The sequence below is a fragment of the Leucoraja erinacea genome, chromosome 20 (assembly GCF_028641065.1).
Source record: "Leucoraja erinacea ecotype New England chromosome 20, Leri_hhj_1, whole genome shotgun sequence".
NCBI lineage: Eukaryota > Metazoa > Chordata > Chondrichthyes > Rajiformes > Rajidae > Leucoraja > Leucoraja erinaceus.
Window position 1 is genome coordinate 5018290 of NC_073396.1, and position 17772 is coordinate 5036061.

Consider the following 17772-nt stretch of genomic DNA (forward strand, 5'->3'; position numbering starts at 1 on the left):
TCGGCAGATCGGGCAGCATCTCTGGAGAACATGAGGAGGGACCCCGACCTGAATTATCACCTATCAATGTCCTCCCAGAGATACCGACTGTCCCGCTGAGTTATCCAGCACTGTTTGAGGTGGTGCAGCAGTGGAGTTGCTGCCTTACAACAAATGCAGCGCCAGAGACCCGGGTTCCATCCTGACTACGGGTGCTGCCTGTACAGAATTTGTACCTTCTCCCCGCGAGTTTTCTCCAAAATCTTCGGTTTACTCCCACACTCCAAAGACCTCCAGGTTTGTAGGTAAATTGGCTTGGTAAATGTAAAAAATTGTCCTTAATGGGTGCAGGATAGTGTTAATGTGCAGGGATCGCTGGTCGGCACGGACCTGGTTGGGCCAGTTTCCGCGCTGTATCTCTAAACTAAAGGGGCTGTCCCACTTGGGCGACCTATTTGGCGAGTTTAGAAGAGTTTAGGAGAGTTTGGAAAAAAATGTCATGAAGACCTCCTTGGACTATGTTGAAGACTAGCTTAGACTAAATTCGGGAAAATTGGACACCGAATAGTGGAGAGTAAAGGCGGCCTCCTTTGAGTATGATGAAGACTATCTATGACTACACTCTATTACCTTCGAATAAACCTACGAGTTAAAAAAAAGTATCGATTTTTTCCATGGCGACCTTTTTTTACTCGTGGGTATTTTTGAAGGAGAGTTACAAAGACCTCCTACAACCTTGTGTCGACCATGCTGCGAGTCTGAATCGAGGGCAAACGCGCCAGAACACATGGACTAGGTCGCCCAAGTGGGACAGCCCCTTAAACTAAACTACCAGATTCTATTTTACATCTATATTTTTCACAGAATTAGCCCGATTTTGAAAAGTGTCGTGTCAAAATCCTTCTGCTCACATATCCTGCCTGGTTCCATATTTTCTGCTTATACCAGATGGTGAATGATGCAGTATTTAACAGGAGAAACACTAACGTTAATTATTTGCCATTGCATTTGCATTGTGTGGAAGCTTCCTAGGTGCCAAACTGGTCAGCACCTTTCCTGCATTCGTCCGTAACTAGTTAGAAATTCTGCTTAGAGACACAGAAAGGAGCCTGGGTCTCTGGCGCTGGGAGGCAGTGCCCCCTCCCCCCGAGGAATCCTATAGCAACCATGCAGGCAGATTACTGAAAGATGAGAAAATGCTTCAAGTAGACCAAAAGAGGGGAGAATTACTCCACGCCAAGAGTTGCAACAGGTGCACAGGTGTGAACTTCCTGCTAATTGGGTCTCTTGAGAAACACTTGGATTTTTTGTTGGTTTGATCAAACAATTCCAACATTCCTGCGAAATTTGGTGAAGAAGCACGTTCACATTTGCACACCCACCCAACACCACCCGCCCCCTCCAGACGAGAACGCTCTCGCTAGCCTGACTCGGTGATTAGACTTCAGGAGCTGCGTTTTGTTTCATAGAGACATAGCAAATAGGTGCCGTTCGGCCCTTCGAGCCAGCACCGCCATTCATTGTGATCATGGCTGGTCATCCACAATCAGTAACCCGTGCCTGCCTTCTCCCCATATCCCCTGTTTCTGCTCACCCCCTCGAGCCCCATGCAGATGTTTGGCCCAACAGAGGACAACTGTGTTTATTCACTGTCTATCCTGCCAGTGGATTTAAAAAAGATTTCATACAGGGCTGGCTGGTCTTGGTGCAGTACAACGAGGTGTAGTACAATGCTGCAGGCGTGGTCGAGTCTTAGAAACATATTACTGCTGCTGGCAAAACCTTGCTTCGAGCCAGGTTGAGACTGACCCAAAACATCACCTATCCATCCATGTCCTCCAGAGATACTGCTTGACCCGCCGAGTTACTCCAGCACTTGATGTTCTACACATGTTTCCACCTTGTGTCCAACGGCCAAGGTATTGATTGTCAAATGGTTTTTCCCTCATTTTGGAAACGGGCTCGCTGACAAACTAAAGCCAGTGTCCCTTTCAATGAGGCACTCGGCTCATGCCAGTGAAATATTGTGGAGAACTCATTCCTGTACAGATCCCCAAACCCCCCTCACCATCTTATCAACTGTTATCTACCCCTCACTTTGTACCATTGCTCTATATCTCTCATGACCCACACCCATCTGAAGCAGAGCTCACCCAATGCCCAGATCGTAGGGAAAGGAGAATCCAGATTGCTGCTTGTTTCTTTCTAGTTTCAGGGGTACAGCACAGAGACCTTGCCCTCTGGCCCACTGAGTCCACGTCGACCAGCGATCCCCGCACAATAACACTATCCTACACACTGCGGACAATTTTTCAATTTTACAAATGCCTATAACCTTTACATCTTTGGAGTGTGGGGGGAAACTGGAGCACCCGGGGAAAACCCATGCAGATCACGGGGAGAACGTACAAACTCCGTACAGGCAGCACCCATAGTCAGGATCGAACCTTGGTCTCTGGCGCTGTGAGGTGGTAGCTCTACCGCTGTGGCCCCCGTTCTGCCCTTGTCTTTGCCCGTTCACTATCTTCCAGTTAAAAACCTATTCCATTGCCCTTAAACCGAATTTGAAGGAATGGTATTCTATCAGTTGCAGCACTTTTCTTATGGATCAATGTGTTACTGCCGTGATGGGTTGGTAAAACTGCAGCAAGCCAGAATAATGCAATTGGTCGGTTGCCAGCACACATGGCAATTGTACAGTCTGGAGTCCTTTTGCTCGCGACAATCGGATTCCCCTCGTCTAGGAGATAGAAAAACACAACTAACAAAAAAAACTAGTCACAAAAAAAAAGCTGACTTTAAAACAAGCATTCTTGCCAAGTTGAATGGCGGTGCTGGCTCGAAGGGCCGAATGGTCTACTCCTACACCTATTGTCTATTGTTACCTCAAAGTCTACTTTTGATCTCTGGCTCAACCAAATTCACAGCCACTACATTTATTAGTTGAGAGATAAATCACGGAAACAAACCCTTCAGCCCACTCTACACTATTGATCACCCGTTCACACTAGTTCTGCTATCCTACTTTTATCATCCATTCCCCACACACTAGGGACAATTTACAGAGGCCAATTATCCTACTAATTAATAGTAACATATGAATGAATAAGTTTATTGGCCAAGTATTCACATACAAGGAATTTGCCTTGGTGCTCCACCCACCAGTGACAACATGACATACAGTGAGAGTTAGGAATGACACATAAAACACTAATAATAAAACATTATCGATTACATATATTGCCACTTCTCAGATACGTTAGTGTCACATGTACCGAGATACAGTAAAACGCTGTTCTGCATACACGCCTGTAAAATCATACAGCCGACCTCACCTGGGTGGTGCACAAGTGTCGCCACATTTTCTGGCACAGAGGAAAGTTAACCGTACAGTCCTGTCCACTGTCTGCCACCACATGTGGCAGCAGCCCCCCACCCCACCCCCCACCAGTTCCCTCATCGTTCTCGGCACCCCTCACCCCACTTGATCCGCCTTCATTCTCGTTTGCAAACTTCAATGAATCACACATGTTCATAAGTTCATTACTGATAGGAGCAGAATTAGACCATTTGGCCCATCACGTCTATTCTGCTATTCAATCCTGGCTGATCTATCTCTCCCCCCCCCACAATAACCCCATTCTCCTGCCTTCTCCCCATAACCCCGATACCTGTAATAATCAAGAATCTATCTATCTTGCAAAATTCTTAAGGGGTTGGACAGGCTAGATGCAGGAAGATTGTTCCCGATGTTGGGGAAGTCCAGAACAAGGGGTCACAGTTTAAGGATAAGGGGGAAATCTTTTAGGACAGAGATGAGAAAAACATTTTTCACACAGAGAGTGGTGAATCTGTGGAATTCTCTGCCACAGAAGGTAGTTGAGGCCAGTTCATTAGCTATATTTAAGAGGGAAGGGAGTTAGATGTGGCCCTTGTGGCTAAAGGGATCAGGGGGTATGGAGAGAAGGCAGGTACAGGATACAGTTGGATGATCAGCCATGATCATATTGAATGGCGGTGCAGGCTCGAAGGGCCAAATGGCCTACTCCTGCACCCATTTTCTATGTTTCTATCCATCTCTGCCTTAAAATTATCCACTGACTTGGCCTCCACAGCCTTCTGTGGCAATGAATTTTATATTCACCACCCTCTGACTAAAGAAATTCCTCCTCATCTCCTTCCTAAAGAAACGCCCTTCAATTCTGAGGCTAAGACATCTGGTCCTAGACTCTCCCACTAGTGGAAACATGCTCTCCACACCCACTCTATCCAGGCCAAGCTAGTTGCAACCTCAAGCCAAGCAAGCAGCCATCAGCAGCAGTTCCTGTCATGTACTTGCAGAAAGGTCAGTATCCGAGGTAGACCTCAAACTTCCTCTGCACACTCGGTAAATGTGTCCACGAGACATGTCAGGTTGGAAATGTTAAGCAATCAAATTACGTGATCAGAGTTAACTTGTGCAAAGATTGATACATGCGTGGGTCAATTTGTAAACTTGCGTCCAGCAGATACACAGAGATTTAAATGGTATCTCTCTCATGTGCCTAGTCAGTCCCAGTCAGACTGTACAGCATGGAAACAGTCCCTTTGGCCCACATTGTCCATGTTGAACCAACTTGGTATACTGAGCTGGTTCCACTTGCCTGCATTTGGCCCACACTCTTCCTTTCCAGATATCTATCGAATGTCTTAAATGGCTAGTGTTATGGCTGCTCTCAATGGTACCGAGATGAGAAGTTTGTTCATGTGGAGGGTGGTGAATCTTTGAACTATATACCCTACAGGCTTGGTCATCCAATTCATTTGCAACAAATTAATAGATTTCTGATTATTAATGGAATCTAGGGAGGGGGACAGTAAGCTGGCACCAGGGCAGGTGTGTGGCCACAATCTTAGTGAAAGGCAGAGCTGCCTCAAATGGCCTATGCTTCCTTAAGGGTTTGGACAGGCTAGATGCAGGAAGATTGTTCCCGATGTTGGGGAAGTCCAGAACAAGGGGTCACAGTTCAAGGATAAGGGGGAAATCTTTTAGGACCGAGATGAGAAAAACATTTTTTTCACACACAGAGAGTAGTGAATCTGTGGAACTCTCTGCCACAGAATGTAGTTGAGGCCAGTTCATTGGCTATATTTAAGAGGGAGTTAGATGTGGCCCTTGTGGCTAAAGGGATCAGGGGGTATGGAGAGAAGGCAGGTACAGGATACCGAGTTGGATGATCAGCCATGATCACATTGAATGGCGGTGCAGGCTTGAAGAGCCGAATGGCCTACTCCTGCACCTATTTTCTATGTTTCTATGTTTCTGTTTCCTATTTCTGCATTCTTGCTTTATCTTCATGTTAGGTGGATGAAGAAACCAGTTGTTTTACCGCACCCCATATATAATACACACTGGAGCCACATGTACGGAGTGACTTTCAATATTAAGATATACATCAGAATGCATTAAAGCAACTTAAGATTCCTTTACACACACATTCCTAAGTGCAACTGTGAACAAGTTGGACCACATGGTGGTACTTGAGTAACTAATACAAATTCCAAAGATATCCATACGAAGGAAAAAATATATATATATATACCCAGCACCTGTTGGTCTGCTTCCAATATAGAGATATGTAGTAAGGAACCGCAGATGCTGGCTTATACTGAAGATATAGACACAAAATACTGGAGTAACTCAGTGGGTCAGGCAGCAGCCACGGAGAAAAGGAATAGGCCACATTTCGAGTTGGAATCATTCCTGGCCCGAAGAAGGGTTCCAACAGGAAATGTCACCTCCTCCTTTTCTCCAGAGATGCTGCCTGACCCTCAGTTACTCCAGCATCTTGTGTCCAATATAGAGATCTTGTCCAAATTTATAGACAAGATAGATTTATGGGCGAAACGATTCAAATTGGCTGGAATCCAGTGCAGCAAATATGTTCGGCTCCAGTCGGCTTGAGGAGTCCTCCCCTCTGCCCTTGTGTCGCAAGACTTTTGCTTCTGAACTTAGAGACAAAGCAGTTCTAGGACAAATGATGAAAGTAAAACACAAGTTGAAGCCAGAGTGCATTGTGCCACAGTGCAACGTTATCCATGAAACAGCGGGGAACATCCAAGGCATTTAGAGAATATTCTGTCGGATTGAAGTCATTGTTCGGCACAGCAGGGGAAGGGTCTTGGGAAGTTTATTTAAGCTACACTTGAATGTCCTGTACTATTTCAGGCCATGAAGAACGACGGGACTCCCTCCGAGGGAGAGGCCAAAGCATCACAACCCTAAATTCATGCTTCAAGTATATAGCCCCTGGTTCTAAATTTTCTCACAGAGAGTGGTGAGTCTGTGGAATCCTCTGCCGCAAAGGGCGGTGGAGGCCGGTTCTCTGGATGCTTTCAAGAGAGAGCTAGATAGGGCTTTTAAAAATAGCGGAGTCAGGGGATATGGGGAGAAGGCAGGAACGGGGTACTGATTGGGGATGATCAGCCATGATCACATTGAATGGCGGTGCTGGCTCGAAGGGCCAAATGGCCTCTACTCCTGCATCTATTGTCCATTGTCTATAAATGGCTTTCGAGATCAATGTGTTGAGGAACGCATAAAGGTAGTTAAGGAGACTTTTGGGAACAGTGGTCTGATATTTTATTTCCACCTGAAACCAGTGTTTTAAAAATCAGAATAAAGAGTTGCCTATTGTGGTGGACTGAGAAAATACATTAAAATGTGTGAAAATGGCTTATATTTGAAAAGACGTGGTATTCCAAGGTTAAAAATGCAACAGGAAAAGTGGCTCAGCTGCTACTGTTAAGAGAACTTAAAATAACATAATGGAGACAAGGAGACTGCAGATGCTGGAATCTGGAGCCAGAAACAAATTGTTGTGAACCCGCGGAATTCCTTCAGCAGTCCGAGTTTTTTCTTTGCTTAAAATAGTCCTGGATCAAAAGGAAATTGTGCGTATCGTTGCCAAAAAGGGGGCTCTCACTGTGGGGAAAATTCTTGGTTCAGAGGTGGAAAATGCATTGATGTGGGAGAGAGGCATTCTACAGTAAGTTAGTGTGGGGGGAGGAAAACAGGCTGCGAACTTATGTAGATGCCCAAAGAATACAAGATTAGCACAAGTTTTCATACAAAGCCAGGTAGAAGGAAAGGGAAAATGGCCAGAGAAATTAAACAAACATTTTGTGCATTCCTTTATGGTAGCAAGATGTAAAATGTGGCAGGAATAGAGAACTGGAGGTCAACCATAAACAAGAATATGTGAAGGAGCAGCATTGGACCATTCGACCCGTCAAGTCTACTCCGCCATTCAATCTTGGCTGATCTATCTCTCCCTCTCAACCCCATTCTCCTGCTTTCTCTCCATAACCCCCCGACACCCATGCCAATCAAGAATCTGTCAATCTCCGCCCTAAAAATATCCATTGGTGGCTTCCACAGCCATCTGTGGCAACAAATTCCACAGATTCACCACCCTCTAACTAAAAAAATTCCTCCTCATCTCCTTTCTAAAGGCACGTCCTTTCATTCTGAAGCTATGGGCTCTGGTCCTAGACTCCCCCACTAGTGGAAACATCCTCTCCACGTCCACTCTAGCCAGACCTTTCACTATTCAGAAAGTTTCAATTAGGTCCCAGCCCCATCCTTCTGAACTCCAGCGAGTACAGGCCCAGTTCCGTCAAACGTCTGGACCGGCTAAGAGGCGATGGATGTGGGGACAATAAGTGCGCTCATCGTTATCTTCCAAAATTCTCCAGTTTCTGAATGGTATCTCCAAATTGGAAAGCAGCAAATGTAACTACAGCTGCTCCTCGACCTACGGTGTGGTTACGTTCTGATAAACCCATTGTAAACCAAAAGTATCGCAAATTCGAAAACACATTTAATACAATGCGATCGTGTGACTGGAAGTGGCGCGCGGCTCACTGCCGTTGTCCAGCGTTTGCCGATCGGAATATCGGAATATCGCAGCATCGTAAATCGGGGAGCAACTGTACAGTATTTAGGAAATGGGGGAGACAGATAATACAGAACAGGACGACATCCAGAGCGGGGAAAATCTTGCGAGATTCATTCCCCAAATCAGAATTGGTACTTGTTGATATGAACTATTTGCAGCCTTCTATAAAAATTGCCACACTGCCTGGATTAGGGGGGATTGGGTGCAGTGAGAGGTTGGATAGACTTGCAATTGTTTTCCCTGGATCACCAGAAGCGTGTGATACAAGTAGATGGTAGAGATAGGGTAGACAGTCAACATGGAAAAATCAAATACTCAAGGGCATATCTTTAAAGTGAACGGGGCAACGTTCAAAGGAGATGCGCAGAGCAAGTTTTTACTTTACACACAGAGGATGATGTTTTGGAACGCGCTGCCAGAGGTAGCGTTTGATGAAGATATGATAGTGGCACTTTAAGTGATTTTTGGATAGGCACATGGAGATGCAGGGATCGGAGGGATATGGATTATGTGCAGGCAGATAAGTATTGGTCTCAATAGACAATAGGTGCAGGAGGAGGCCATTCGGCCCTTCGAGCCAACACCGCCATTCAATGTGATCATGGCTGATCATCCCCAATCAGTACCCCGCTCCTGCCTTCTCTCAACATCAAGTCTGGCCCACTCATTGAAATGTTGAAAAGAGATGAAAAGCCAGAGGCGTGAGAATACCAGGACTGGCTCCAAGTGGTCCTGGTCTTTTCCCACCATCAGCTGCTCCCACCCCCTTCAAGAGGGGTCCAAGCTGAAAACATCACCCATCCTTTTTCTCCAGGGATGCTGCCTGACCAGCCGAGTTACTCCTGCACTGTGTGTCTATTTCAGGAAATACAGTCCTTTATTTCAAGATTTCAATACACCAGACATCTTGTTCTAATTATACAGCACATGGGTGAGGCTACATCCCGAATGTTATGTACAGGACTGGTCTCCCTGCCTAAATATACCTTTATATCATTGAGTGAAATGAAATGGCAGTTAACTCCTGGAATAGTAATTTTGTCATAATTAAGCCAACATTGTCTTTCAAGTATTGAAGAGTGAAAAGTGACCTCACTGTAGCATTTAAATATCCTGTTTAAGAAGGAACTGCAGATGCTGGAAAATCGAAGGTAGACAAAAATGCTGGAGAAACTCAGCGGGTGCAACAGCATCTATGGAGCGAAGGAAATAGGTGACGTTTCGGGCCGAAACCCTTCTTCAGAAACCCTTCTGTTCTTAAATTCCTCGTTTCATTTTAACTGTGTCATCCTACAGTCTTGTATATCCAAGCATTAGCACTTTTCATCACCACTACTGATGACTGTGCCCTTATTTCTCTTGTGCCAGAATATTTATGGGGCGCTGCCCAGCCAGCAGCTGTCTGTCTCTTCATCTCTTTATTTTTTATTTTAGTTAGTTAAGTGTTTTGTTTGGAGGTCTAGACTTTTTTGTGTGGGGGGTGGGTGGGGGGGTGGGGGGAAACTACCTTTCAGGGTCCCTACCTGGTTGGAGAGGCAGCTTATCTCCGGGCTGCAGCTTCGACCCGTCCTTGCGGCCTATCAGCGGGCCTGGAGCGGCGTTTCCTGTCGGGGACCGCCCAGAACCTCGGCTTCGGCGGCGGCACAGCGCTGGAGCGCTATCGTGGAGCGGGCGATGCCTTGCCCGGGTCGCCGCGCTGGAACTCCGGTGAGCTGAAGATCGCTGAGGAAAACATCGCGGAGCTGCGGGACTGTGGAGCGACCAGCTGCGGGCGGCGGCGCTGAACTTTACACCGGGAGCCCGGGATCTCTAGATGAGATCGCCAGTTGTGGAGCTCCAACGCGGCGCGGCCTTCTTGGCTTCGGAAGCCGTGGCCTCCAGTACGGAAGCGGCCGTTCCAGGGTTCCCAAGCCGCTGAGAGGACTCTCCCGACGCCGGAGCAACATCACCCGGCGAGAACGGCCTGGAACATCGGGCCTCCGTAGAGGCAACTGTGGAGGCCTCAATAGGCCCGACTATGGGTGAACTGGGGTTGGGGACTGGACTTTGTGCCTTCCCTCATAATGGGAACCATTGTGGGGGGATGTTCTTTGTGTTTAAAACTCTTATTAATGTTATGTCTGTATTCCTTCTTTATGTGCTGCAAAATGGCAAGAAGCATTTTACTTCGCTACTCCGAGGTGTATGTGAATGTGACCAATAAAATACCTTTGATACTTTGATACCTTTGATTTGAATTCATTCCAAACATCTCTGCCTATAGACAATAGTTGCAGGAGTAGGCCATTCGGTCCTTCGGGCCAGCACCGCCATTCAGACTGGATAGACTCAGCATGTACTCGCTAGAATTTATAAGATTGAGGGGGGATCTTATAGAAACTTACAAAATTCTTAAGGGGTTGGACAGGCTAGATGCAGGAAGATTGTTCCCGATGTTGGGGAAGTCCAGAACAAGGTGTCACAGTTTAAGGATAAGGGGGAAATCTTTTGGGACCGAGATGAGGAAAACATTTTTCACACAGAGAGTGGTGAATCTCTGGAATTCTCTGCCACGAAAGGTAGTTGAGGCCAGTTCATTGGCTATATTTAAGAGGGAGTTGGATGTGGCCCTTGTGGCTAAAGGGATCAGGGGATTTGGAGAGAAGGCAGGTACAGGATACCGAGTTGGATGATCAGCCATGATCATATTGAATGGCGGTGCAGGCTTGAAGGGCCGAATGGCCTCTACTCCTGCACCTATTTTCTTCTATGAATTATGTTTCTATGTTTTCAATGTGATACGTATTGTGGGCCAAAGTGCCTGTTGCTGTGATGTTCTGTGTGCCCACAGCTAACATTCAGAACAAGGATGGACTCCTATTGCCTCAAGATACCAAAGTCATGGAAGCTCTTTCTGCAGAGAAAAATTCAGAAGTTTCCACTCTCGACACACTAAGGGCAGTTTACAGGTCAATTAACCTACAAACAGGCACATCTTCGAGATGTGGGAAGAAACTGGAGCACCCTCAGAAAACCCATCAGTAAGCAGAGGTGTGTAGGAAGGAACTGCAGATGCTGGTTTACACCGAAGATAAGACACAAAAAGCTGAAGTAACTCAGCGGGCCAGCAGCTCTGGCAAAAAGGAATAGGCGACAGTTCAGGTTGAGACCCTTCTTCAGACTGAAGACCCTCGACCCGAAACATCACCTATTCCTTTTCTCCAGAGATGCTGTCTGACCTGCTGAATTACTCTAGCTTGCTTACCTTAAATACAAATGTCATTGTTTTCCTGAATTTGAAAAAACGATTGAATTATTACATTTGAGGAAAACAATATTAAACCCATATTAAAAAATAAGGGGGGATGGTGGACCAAAAACATGGGTTCGTGAAATGACAATGAAAGCTAATCTGATCGTGAATATTACATCGTGAGGGCATATTCATAAACGGGAGACTGGATTTTATTTTATTTTTTGCAGAAACGCAATGAAATGTTGTATATTAATGCTGATTTCATGCAGACCCGAAACAGGCAGCAACAAAATACTTCATTTAAGAGCTCAAATAACACATCTGGTTTTGTTCGCTGTTGATGGGCGAGAAATCGCGTCGGTTTTCCTCCCCCCCTCCTCGCTTTTGCACGGCTGAAAGGGGTTTGTAAATGAGCATCGCTTAGTAAAAAGGAGGGGGGGAAGGGGAGCAGTTTAATTCAAAGGGCAGGAGATGTGGGAGCGCCCCTTTGTATCTCAGCCTCCACGACTTGTATCCAACCCCCCCACCCCAAAGCACAAGCACAGTCCCTTTGTTGCGTGGCATGCCAAATGTGCTACTTGGCACCTCTTTTAAATGAATCCAATTAGCTGGACGGATTTCAACATGCAGTTTATTTACCAAGGCGGAACCCATTGAGATTTTTTTGTAACTCGTTTTCCGGACCGCGTTACAAATACCGTTAACGCGATGCGTTTCAGCATCAAGGTTTTGTAATGCATGCAGAGAGAATGTGTGCATTAAATAATTCTGCAGGCGTTGCCACCGTGGATATGCTCAGACGGTTTGCGTTTTGGAAGCCCTTTTATTCCACGCCCACCCTCAAAAACGGTGGTGGGGGTTTGGGGCGCTAGCAAGAACATTTTGGGATTGTTCGCTGCTCAATGCAAGGACAAAGCAATTGTGGGCAGCTGCAAAGAGACCTCGTTTAATAGCCTCCCTCCCCTCCCTTATATATTATGCTGGGGGAATGAAACTGTTGCGTGCCAGCCTTCTGCACACTTACAACAAGTTATCATAACACACATTGCATACAATAGGATCTTGTTTTACTCGGGGAGGTCTTGTAAATCAACAAGATGGTGGAATGAGGACTCTGTCGAGGCAACTGACCTTTCCCAACAACCCCAAAAAGATCTGCATTGGAAAGAAACATAGGAGCCATATTGCTGAAGCTCTCCCAACTGAGCAATACAAACCACAGGCAATTTGGACATCTGGAATTCTTGATATCTTGGGGGAAGGAAACACATTTCGTCGATGGTGATGATATATTAAACTTTAAAAAAAATACTGGAGTTACTCAGCTGGTCAGGCAGCATCTCTGGGGTACACTGATAGGTGATGTTTTGGGTTGGGGTTCTTGGGGGGGCCGGAGAAGAGGTGGGGTACGAGAAAGCCTGGCAATGATAAGGGAACAGATACAAAATGCTGGAGTAACTCAGTGGGTCATGCAGTATCTCTGGAGAAAAAGGATGGGTGACGTTGTAGCTCGGGACAGTTCTCCAGAGTAAGGGGGAGAGGGAGAAAGAACACCTCAATAGAATTAGCTAGGCGAATTTCAGCATGCAGTTAGTTGCTTAGTAGGGCGGGACCTGTTGAGATTTAACTCGTGCTTTAGTAAATAGTTAACAGGCTTCATTTCAGTATCAAATTTATTAAAATGCATTTAAAAAATCGGTATGCACTATATGGCGGTGCGGGGGGGAGAGGAGGAGGAGAAAACACACTCTCCCACCATCAATGCATCATAGGAGGATCATATATTGGAGGCACAAGGAACTGAGAGATGCTGGTTCACAACAAAATCGACGCAAAGTGTTGGAGTAACTAACTCGCTCTCTGAGTTACTCCAGCACTGTTTTTTTGTTAAACACATGGATCGTATATTCTCGGTTTAGGAGGCTCCTCCGTAGACTGGAGAAGGGATTGTGGAAATCATCCGCCCAGTCAGTCCTGGCATTAACCCATATCTTTAAAGATTAAAGACAGACACAAAATGCTGGAGTAACTCTGTGGGACAGGCAGCATCTCTGTAGAGAATGAATGAACGAATGAATGGGTTCGAGATCCTTCTTCAGACTGAGGCATTTTGTGTCTGTCTTCAGTGTGAACCAGCATCTGCTGTTTCTTCTCACTACTCATTTTAGTCACGTGTCATATAAACATAAAAAATAGGTGCAGGGGGAGGCCATTCGGCCCTTCGAGCCTGCACCACCATTCACTGTGATCATGGCTGATGTGGCGTTGTGTTGCAGTGAATTAGAACTACTTTGATAATGCTTTATAACAAAAAGACTGCCAATAGCCGGCCACTAGCAAAATGTGGAAACATATGATTGGAAGGAACTGCAGATGCTGGTTTAAACCGAGGAATTGCTGGAGTCACTTCAGCAGGACAGGCAGCATCTCTGGAGAGAAGGAATGGGTCGAGACCCTTCTTCAAAATGCTTTTTCACACACAGAGTTGTGAGTCTGTGGAATTCTCTGCCTCAGAGGGCGGTTCACTGGATACTTTCAAGAGAGCTGGATAGGGCTCTTAAAGATAGCAGAGTCAGGGGATATGGGGAGAAGGCAGGAACTGATTGGGGATGATCATCTTGAATGGCGGTGCAGGCTCAAAGGGCCGAATGGCCTACTCCTGCACCTATTGTCTTAAAAGTATGATTCTTGTCTCTTCTTTGGCATATCGAAATTCTGATCACATCAACGATAAGATGGATGTGTTTAAGAATGAACTGCAGATGCTGGAAAATCGAAGGTAGACAAAAGTACTGGAGAAACTCAGCGGGTGCAGCAGCATCTATGGAGCGAAGGAAATGGGCAACTCAGCGGGTGCAGCAGCATCTATGGAGCGAAGGAAATAGGCAACGTTTCGGGCCGAAACCCTTGAAGGGTTTCGGCCCGAAACTTTGCCTATTTCCTTCAGGGTTTCGGCCCGAAACGTTGCCCATTTCCTTCGCTCCTTTGATGCTGCTGCACCCGCTGAGTTTCTCCAGCACTTTAAGGATACAAATGACATTTATTATCACATACACCAATTGGTGTAGTGAAATTTGACTTGCCATTGCAGCACACAGATAAAGATAAGACCCACCATTTAACAGTAAACATAAAACATTCCCCCCCCCCCCCCCCCCCACACACACAATGGTTCCCACTGTGGGGGGGGGGGGTGAGTGGGGGGGGGGGGGGGGGTGAGGGGGGGGGGGGGGGGGGGGTGGGGGGGGGGGGGAGGGGGGGGGAGAGGCTGCAAAAGTGCAGTCTACCAACGACAGTCAACCCAACCAGATGCAACTAAATTTAAAGTAGCTCTTTCTTCCCAATAACCCTCTCTGGCTTAAGCCCTCCCTTCACCTCCCTCCAGTTTAAATTCCATTTGGAATATTTTGGAGGACCAAGAAACCAAGAACCAAGACAAGGTGGATTTCTTCTACGATATACAATATTGAATTTAGTTTTTACCTTGGCGGATGGAGACGTTTCTGCCATTGGCAGCCATGAGGACCACCTGTGGGTAGCTCTGCTCCAGCACGAAGAGCTCGTCCTTGTTCACCTTGGTGCTCTTGCCGGACTTCATGGTGCCGGTGGGGCCAGAGGGAGCCAGGTACTTGCCCTCGTTGTCCCGGAAGGCCACCTTGCCGGACCTGAACTCCAGGGTGTAGCCTGTGGCCGGCTCGGGCCTGTCCACCAGTTGCCCGTCGCTGCGGAGCAGGCGGTTGTCGCTGGTCTGCACGCTGTATTTCTGGTCTTGGAAGACCAAGGTGATGAGCGAGTCCAGCCCCCAGGGACAGTCGCGGTCGATGGCGATCTCGTCCTTGGGGCTGCTGAGGTGAGCGTACCTCTTCCTGGTCACGCTGAAGATGTTGGCCTGAGGGTGCATGGCGATGTGGAGGCTCCACTTCTCGGCCGCGGAGATGGTCTGGGCGAAGCACAGGATGCGGTCCTCGGTCCCGCCGAAGTAGCGACGGTGGGGCTCGGACTGGAGTGACCAGCGGCCATCGTCGTGAGCTACGATCAGGAAGCGGCAGTCGTCCGCCGGCTCCTCGCTGTCGCACGACACCTTGCCGTCTTTGTCAGCCGCCAGGTATCTCCCGAGGTGGCTCTTGAGGAAGACGGCGCTAGTGTCCTCGCCCTTCTGCTCCAGGGTCCATATCTGCTTCTTCTTCATGGTGCTGGCCGAAGCGTTGATCTTGAAGCCGAAAGCCTCGGCCGTCAGATACTTCTTGCCGCAGTTGATGAGGCCGAACTGGATCTGCAAGCGGTGGCTGTTGTCGTTGGACGGCATGGTGATGCTGAGGGAACAACTAGATGTTGCAGTGGAGATGGTCAGGGCGGCTCCGGGGACACGTTCGTTGCAGCCTCTTGAGATGTTTATGTGGCGGTATGTGCTCGGTCCGCCTGCCTGCCCGCCCGCCTTTGTTCGTCTGCAGACCCCCCCGTTCCAAGCAACACCACGATGGGATGGGGACGTGATGCGACCTCCACCGCCAGGGCTGGCGTTGGCGTCTCCACCGCTCTTATACCGCGCCTGACGTAGAGCGGGCGGGCGGCGCCACTGCTACAGACCGCCCAGTCTCTGCTCCTACCTAGATCTTCATTCATCCCTTCATCCAAGTCAAGTTTACTCGTCACATACACATACGAGGAGCTCGGTGAGCCGCGGGACTGACTTACCGGTGGGGTATCGCCTCAGCGCAGGGGGAGCAGAGGAGGGAAGAGACAGGGACCCTAAGATTTTTGCCTCCATCACAGTGAGGAGGTGCCTGGTGAACTCACTGTGGTGGATGTTAAGGGTTACACAAAAAAGCTGGAGAAACTCAGCGGGTGCAGCAGCATCTATGGAGCGAAGGAAATAGGCAACGTTTCGGGCCGAAACCCTTCTTCAGGCGGTGGATGTTAATTTGTGTTAATTGTGTGTTTTGTTGTTATTTATTACATGTATAGTACATGTACAGTTTTGGTCTCCAAATCTGAGGAAGGACATTATTGCCATAGAGGGAGTGCAGAGACGGTTCACCAGACTGATTCCTGGGATGTCAGGACTGTCTTATGAAGAAAGACTGGATAGACTTGGTTTATACTCTCTAGAATTTAGAAGATTGAGAGGGGATCTTATAGAAACGTACAAAATTCTTAAGGGGTTGGACAGGCTAGATGCAGGAAGATTGTTCCCGATGTTAGGGAAGTCCAGGACAAGGGGTCACAGCTTAAGGATAAAGGGGAAATCCTTTAAAACCGAGATGAGAAGAACTTTTTTCACACAGAGAGTGGTGAATCTCTGGAACTCTCTGCCACAGAGGGTAGTTGAGGCCAGTTCATTGGCTATATTTAAGAGGGAGTTAGATGTGGCCCTTGTGGCTAAGGGGATCAGGGGGTATGGAGAGAAGGCAGGTACGGGATACTGAGTTGGATGATCAGCCATGATCATATTGAATGGCGGTGCAGGCTCGAAGGGCCGAATGGCCTACTCCTGCACCTAATTTCTATGTTTCTATGTTTCTATTACATGTATGGCTGCAGGGAACGACATTTCGTTCAGACCGAAAGGTTTCCGTTCAGGTTTCCTAAGCGGGACAGGGGGCATTACGGCACTCGCCGCGCCGGAGACCCGGGTTCGATCCCGACGACAGGTGCTTGTCTGTACGGAGTTCCCCGCCCCCCCCCCGTGACCTGCGTGGGTTTTCTCCGAGTTTCTCCAGTTCCCTCCCACATTCTAAAGGCGTACTGGTTTGTTGGGTTAAATGTTCACGAAGGAACTGCAGGATGCTTGAAAATCGAAGGTAGACAAAAGTGCTGGAGAAACTCAGCGGGCGAGGCAGCATCTATGGAGCGAAGGAAATAGGCGACTAAATAGGAAATAGACAACGTTTCGGGCCGAAACCCGGAAGGGTTTCGGCCCGAAACGTTGCCTATTTCCTTCGCTCCATAGATGCTGCCTCGCCCGCTGAGTTTCTCCAGCACTTTTGTCTACCCAGGTAGTCTGATTGACAAATAAAGGATCTAAGTCTAAGTCTAAGAGGTGTGCAGTGAAATGAAAAGTGGCAATGCTCGCGAATTGTACAAACAAACTACAAACAGAATGGAACAGAATCACATATTCTATTCATATATTTGTGGGAGGGAGGGAAGAAAAAAAAGGAAAAAAAAACAGCAATTTTAAAAAGACACCGCACAACAGCAAAGTTGTCAAGTCAAGTCAAGTTTATTTGTCACATACACATACGAGATGTGCAGTGAAATGAAAGTGGCAATGCTCGCGGACTTTTGTGCAAAAGACAAACAACAAAACAACCAAACAAATTATAAACACAATCCATCCACACACTCTCTCCCCTCCCCCACCCGCACCACCAGTAGCCACCGGCCATGCTGTCCGTACCTGTCGAAGGCAGAACACCAGCGACAACCATAGCCCTTCCGCCCGTCTCCTCCCTGCCCACCAAGATGCCCCAATTTGAGGTGAGTATAAGTGAGAAAGGCTGGAGGTGAGAGTGACGCACCAGGGTGACATAAGCAGACAAAAGCTGTCAGAGAAGGCAAGAAAAGGAGCGAAAAGTAAACAAGACAACAGGTGCAGGAGTCGGCCATTTGGCCCTT

The 17772-nt window shown here is 47.5% G+C and overlaps 1 protein-coding gene across 1 annotated transcript in view; it reads right to left on the minus strand.

The window, feature by feature from the left end:
• fscn1a (fascin actin-bundling protein 1a) overlaps positions 1 to 15686 on the minus strand; it is a 33390-nt gene extending 17704 nt beyond the window's left edge. Inside the window, exon 1 of the mRNA XM_055651056.1 lies at positions 14638 to 15686. Within this exon, the coding sequence (XP_055507031.1) occupies positions 14638 to 15460 (823 nt within the window). The 5' untranslated portion in view covers positions 15461 to 15686. The remainder of the gene's footprint in view (positions 1 to 14637) is intronic.
• Positions 15687 to 17772: the final 2086 nt, after the last annotated feature.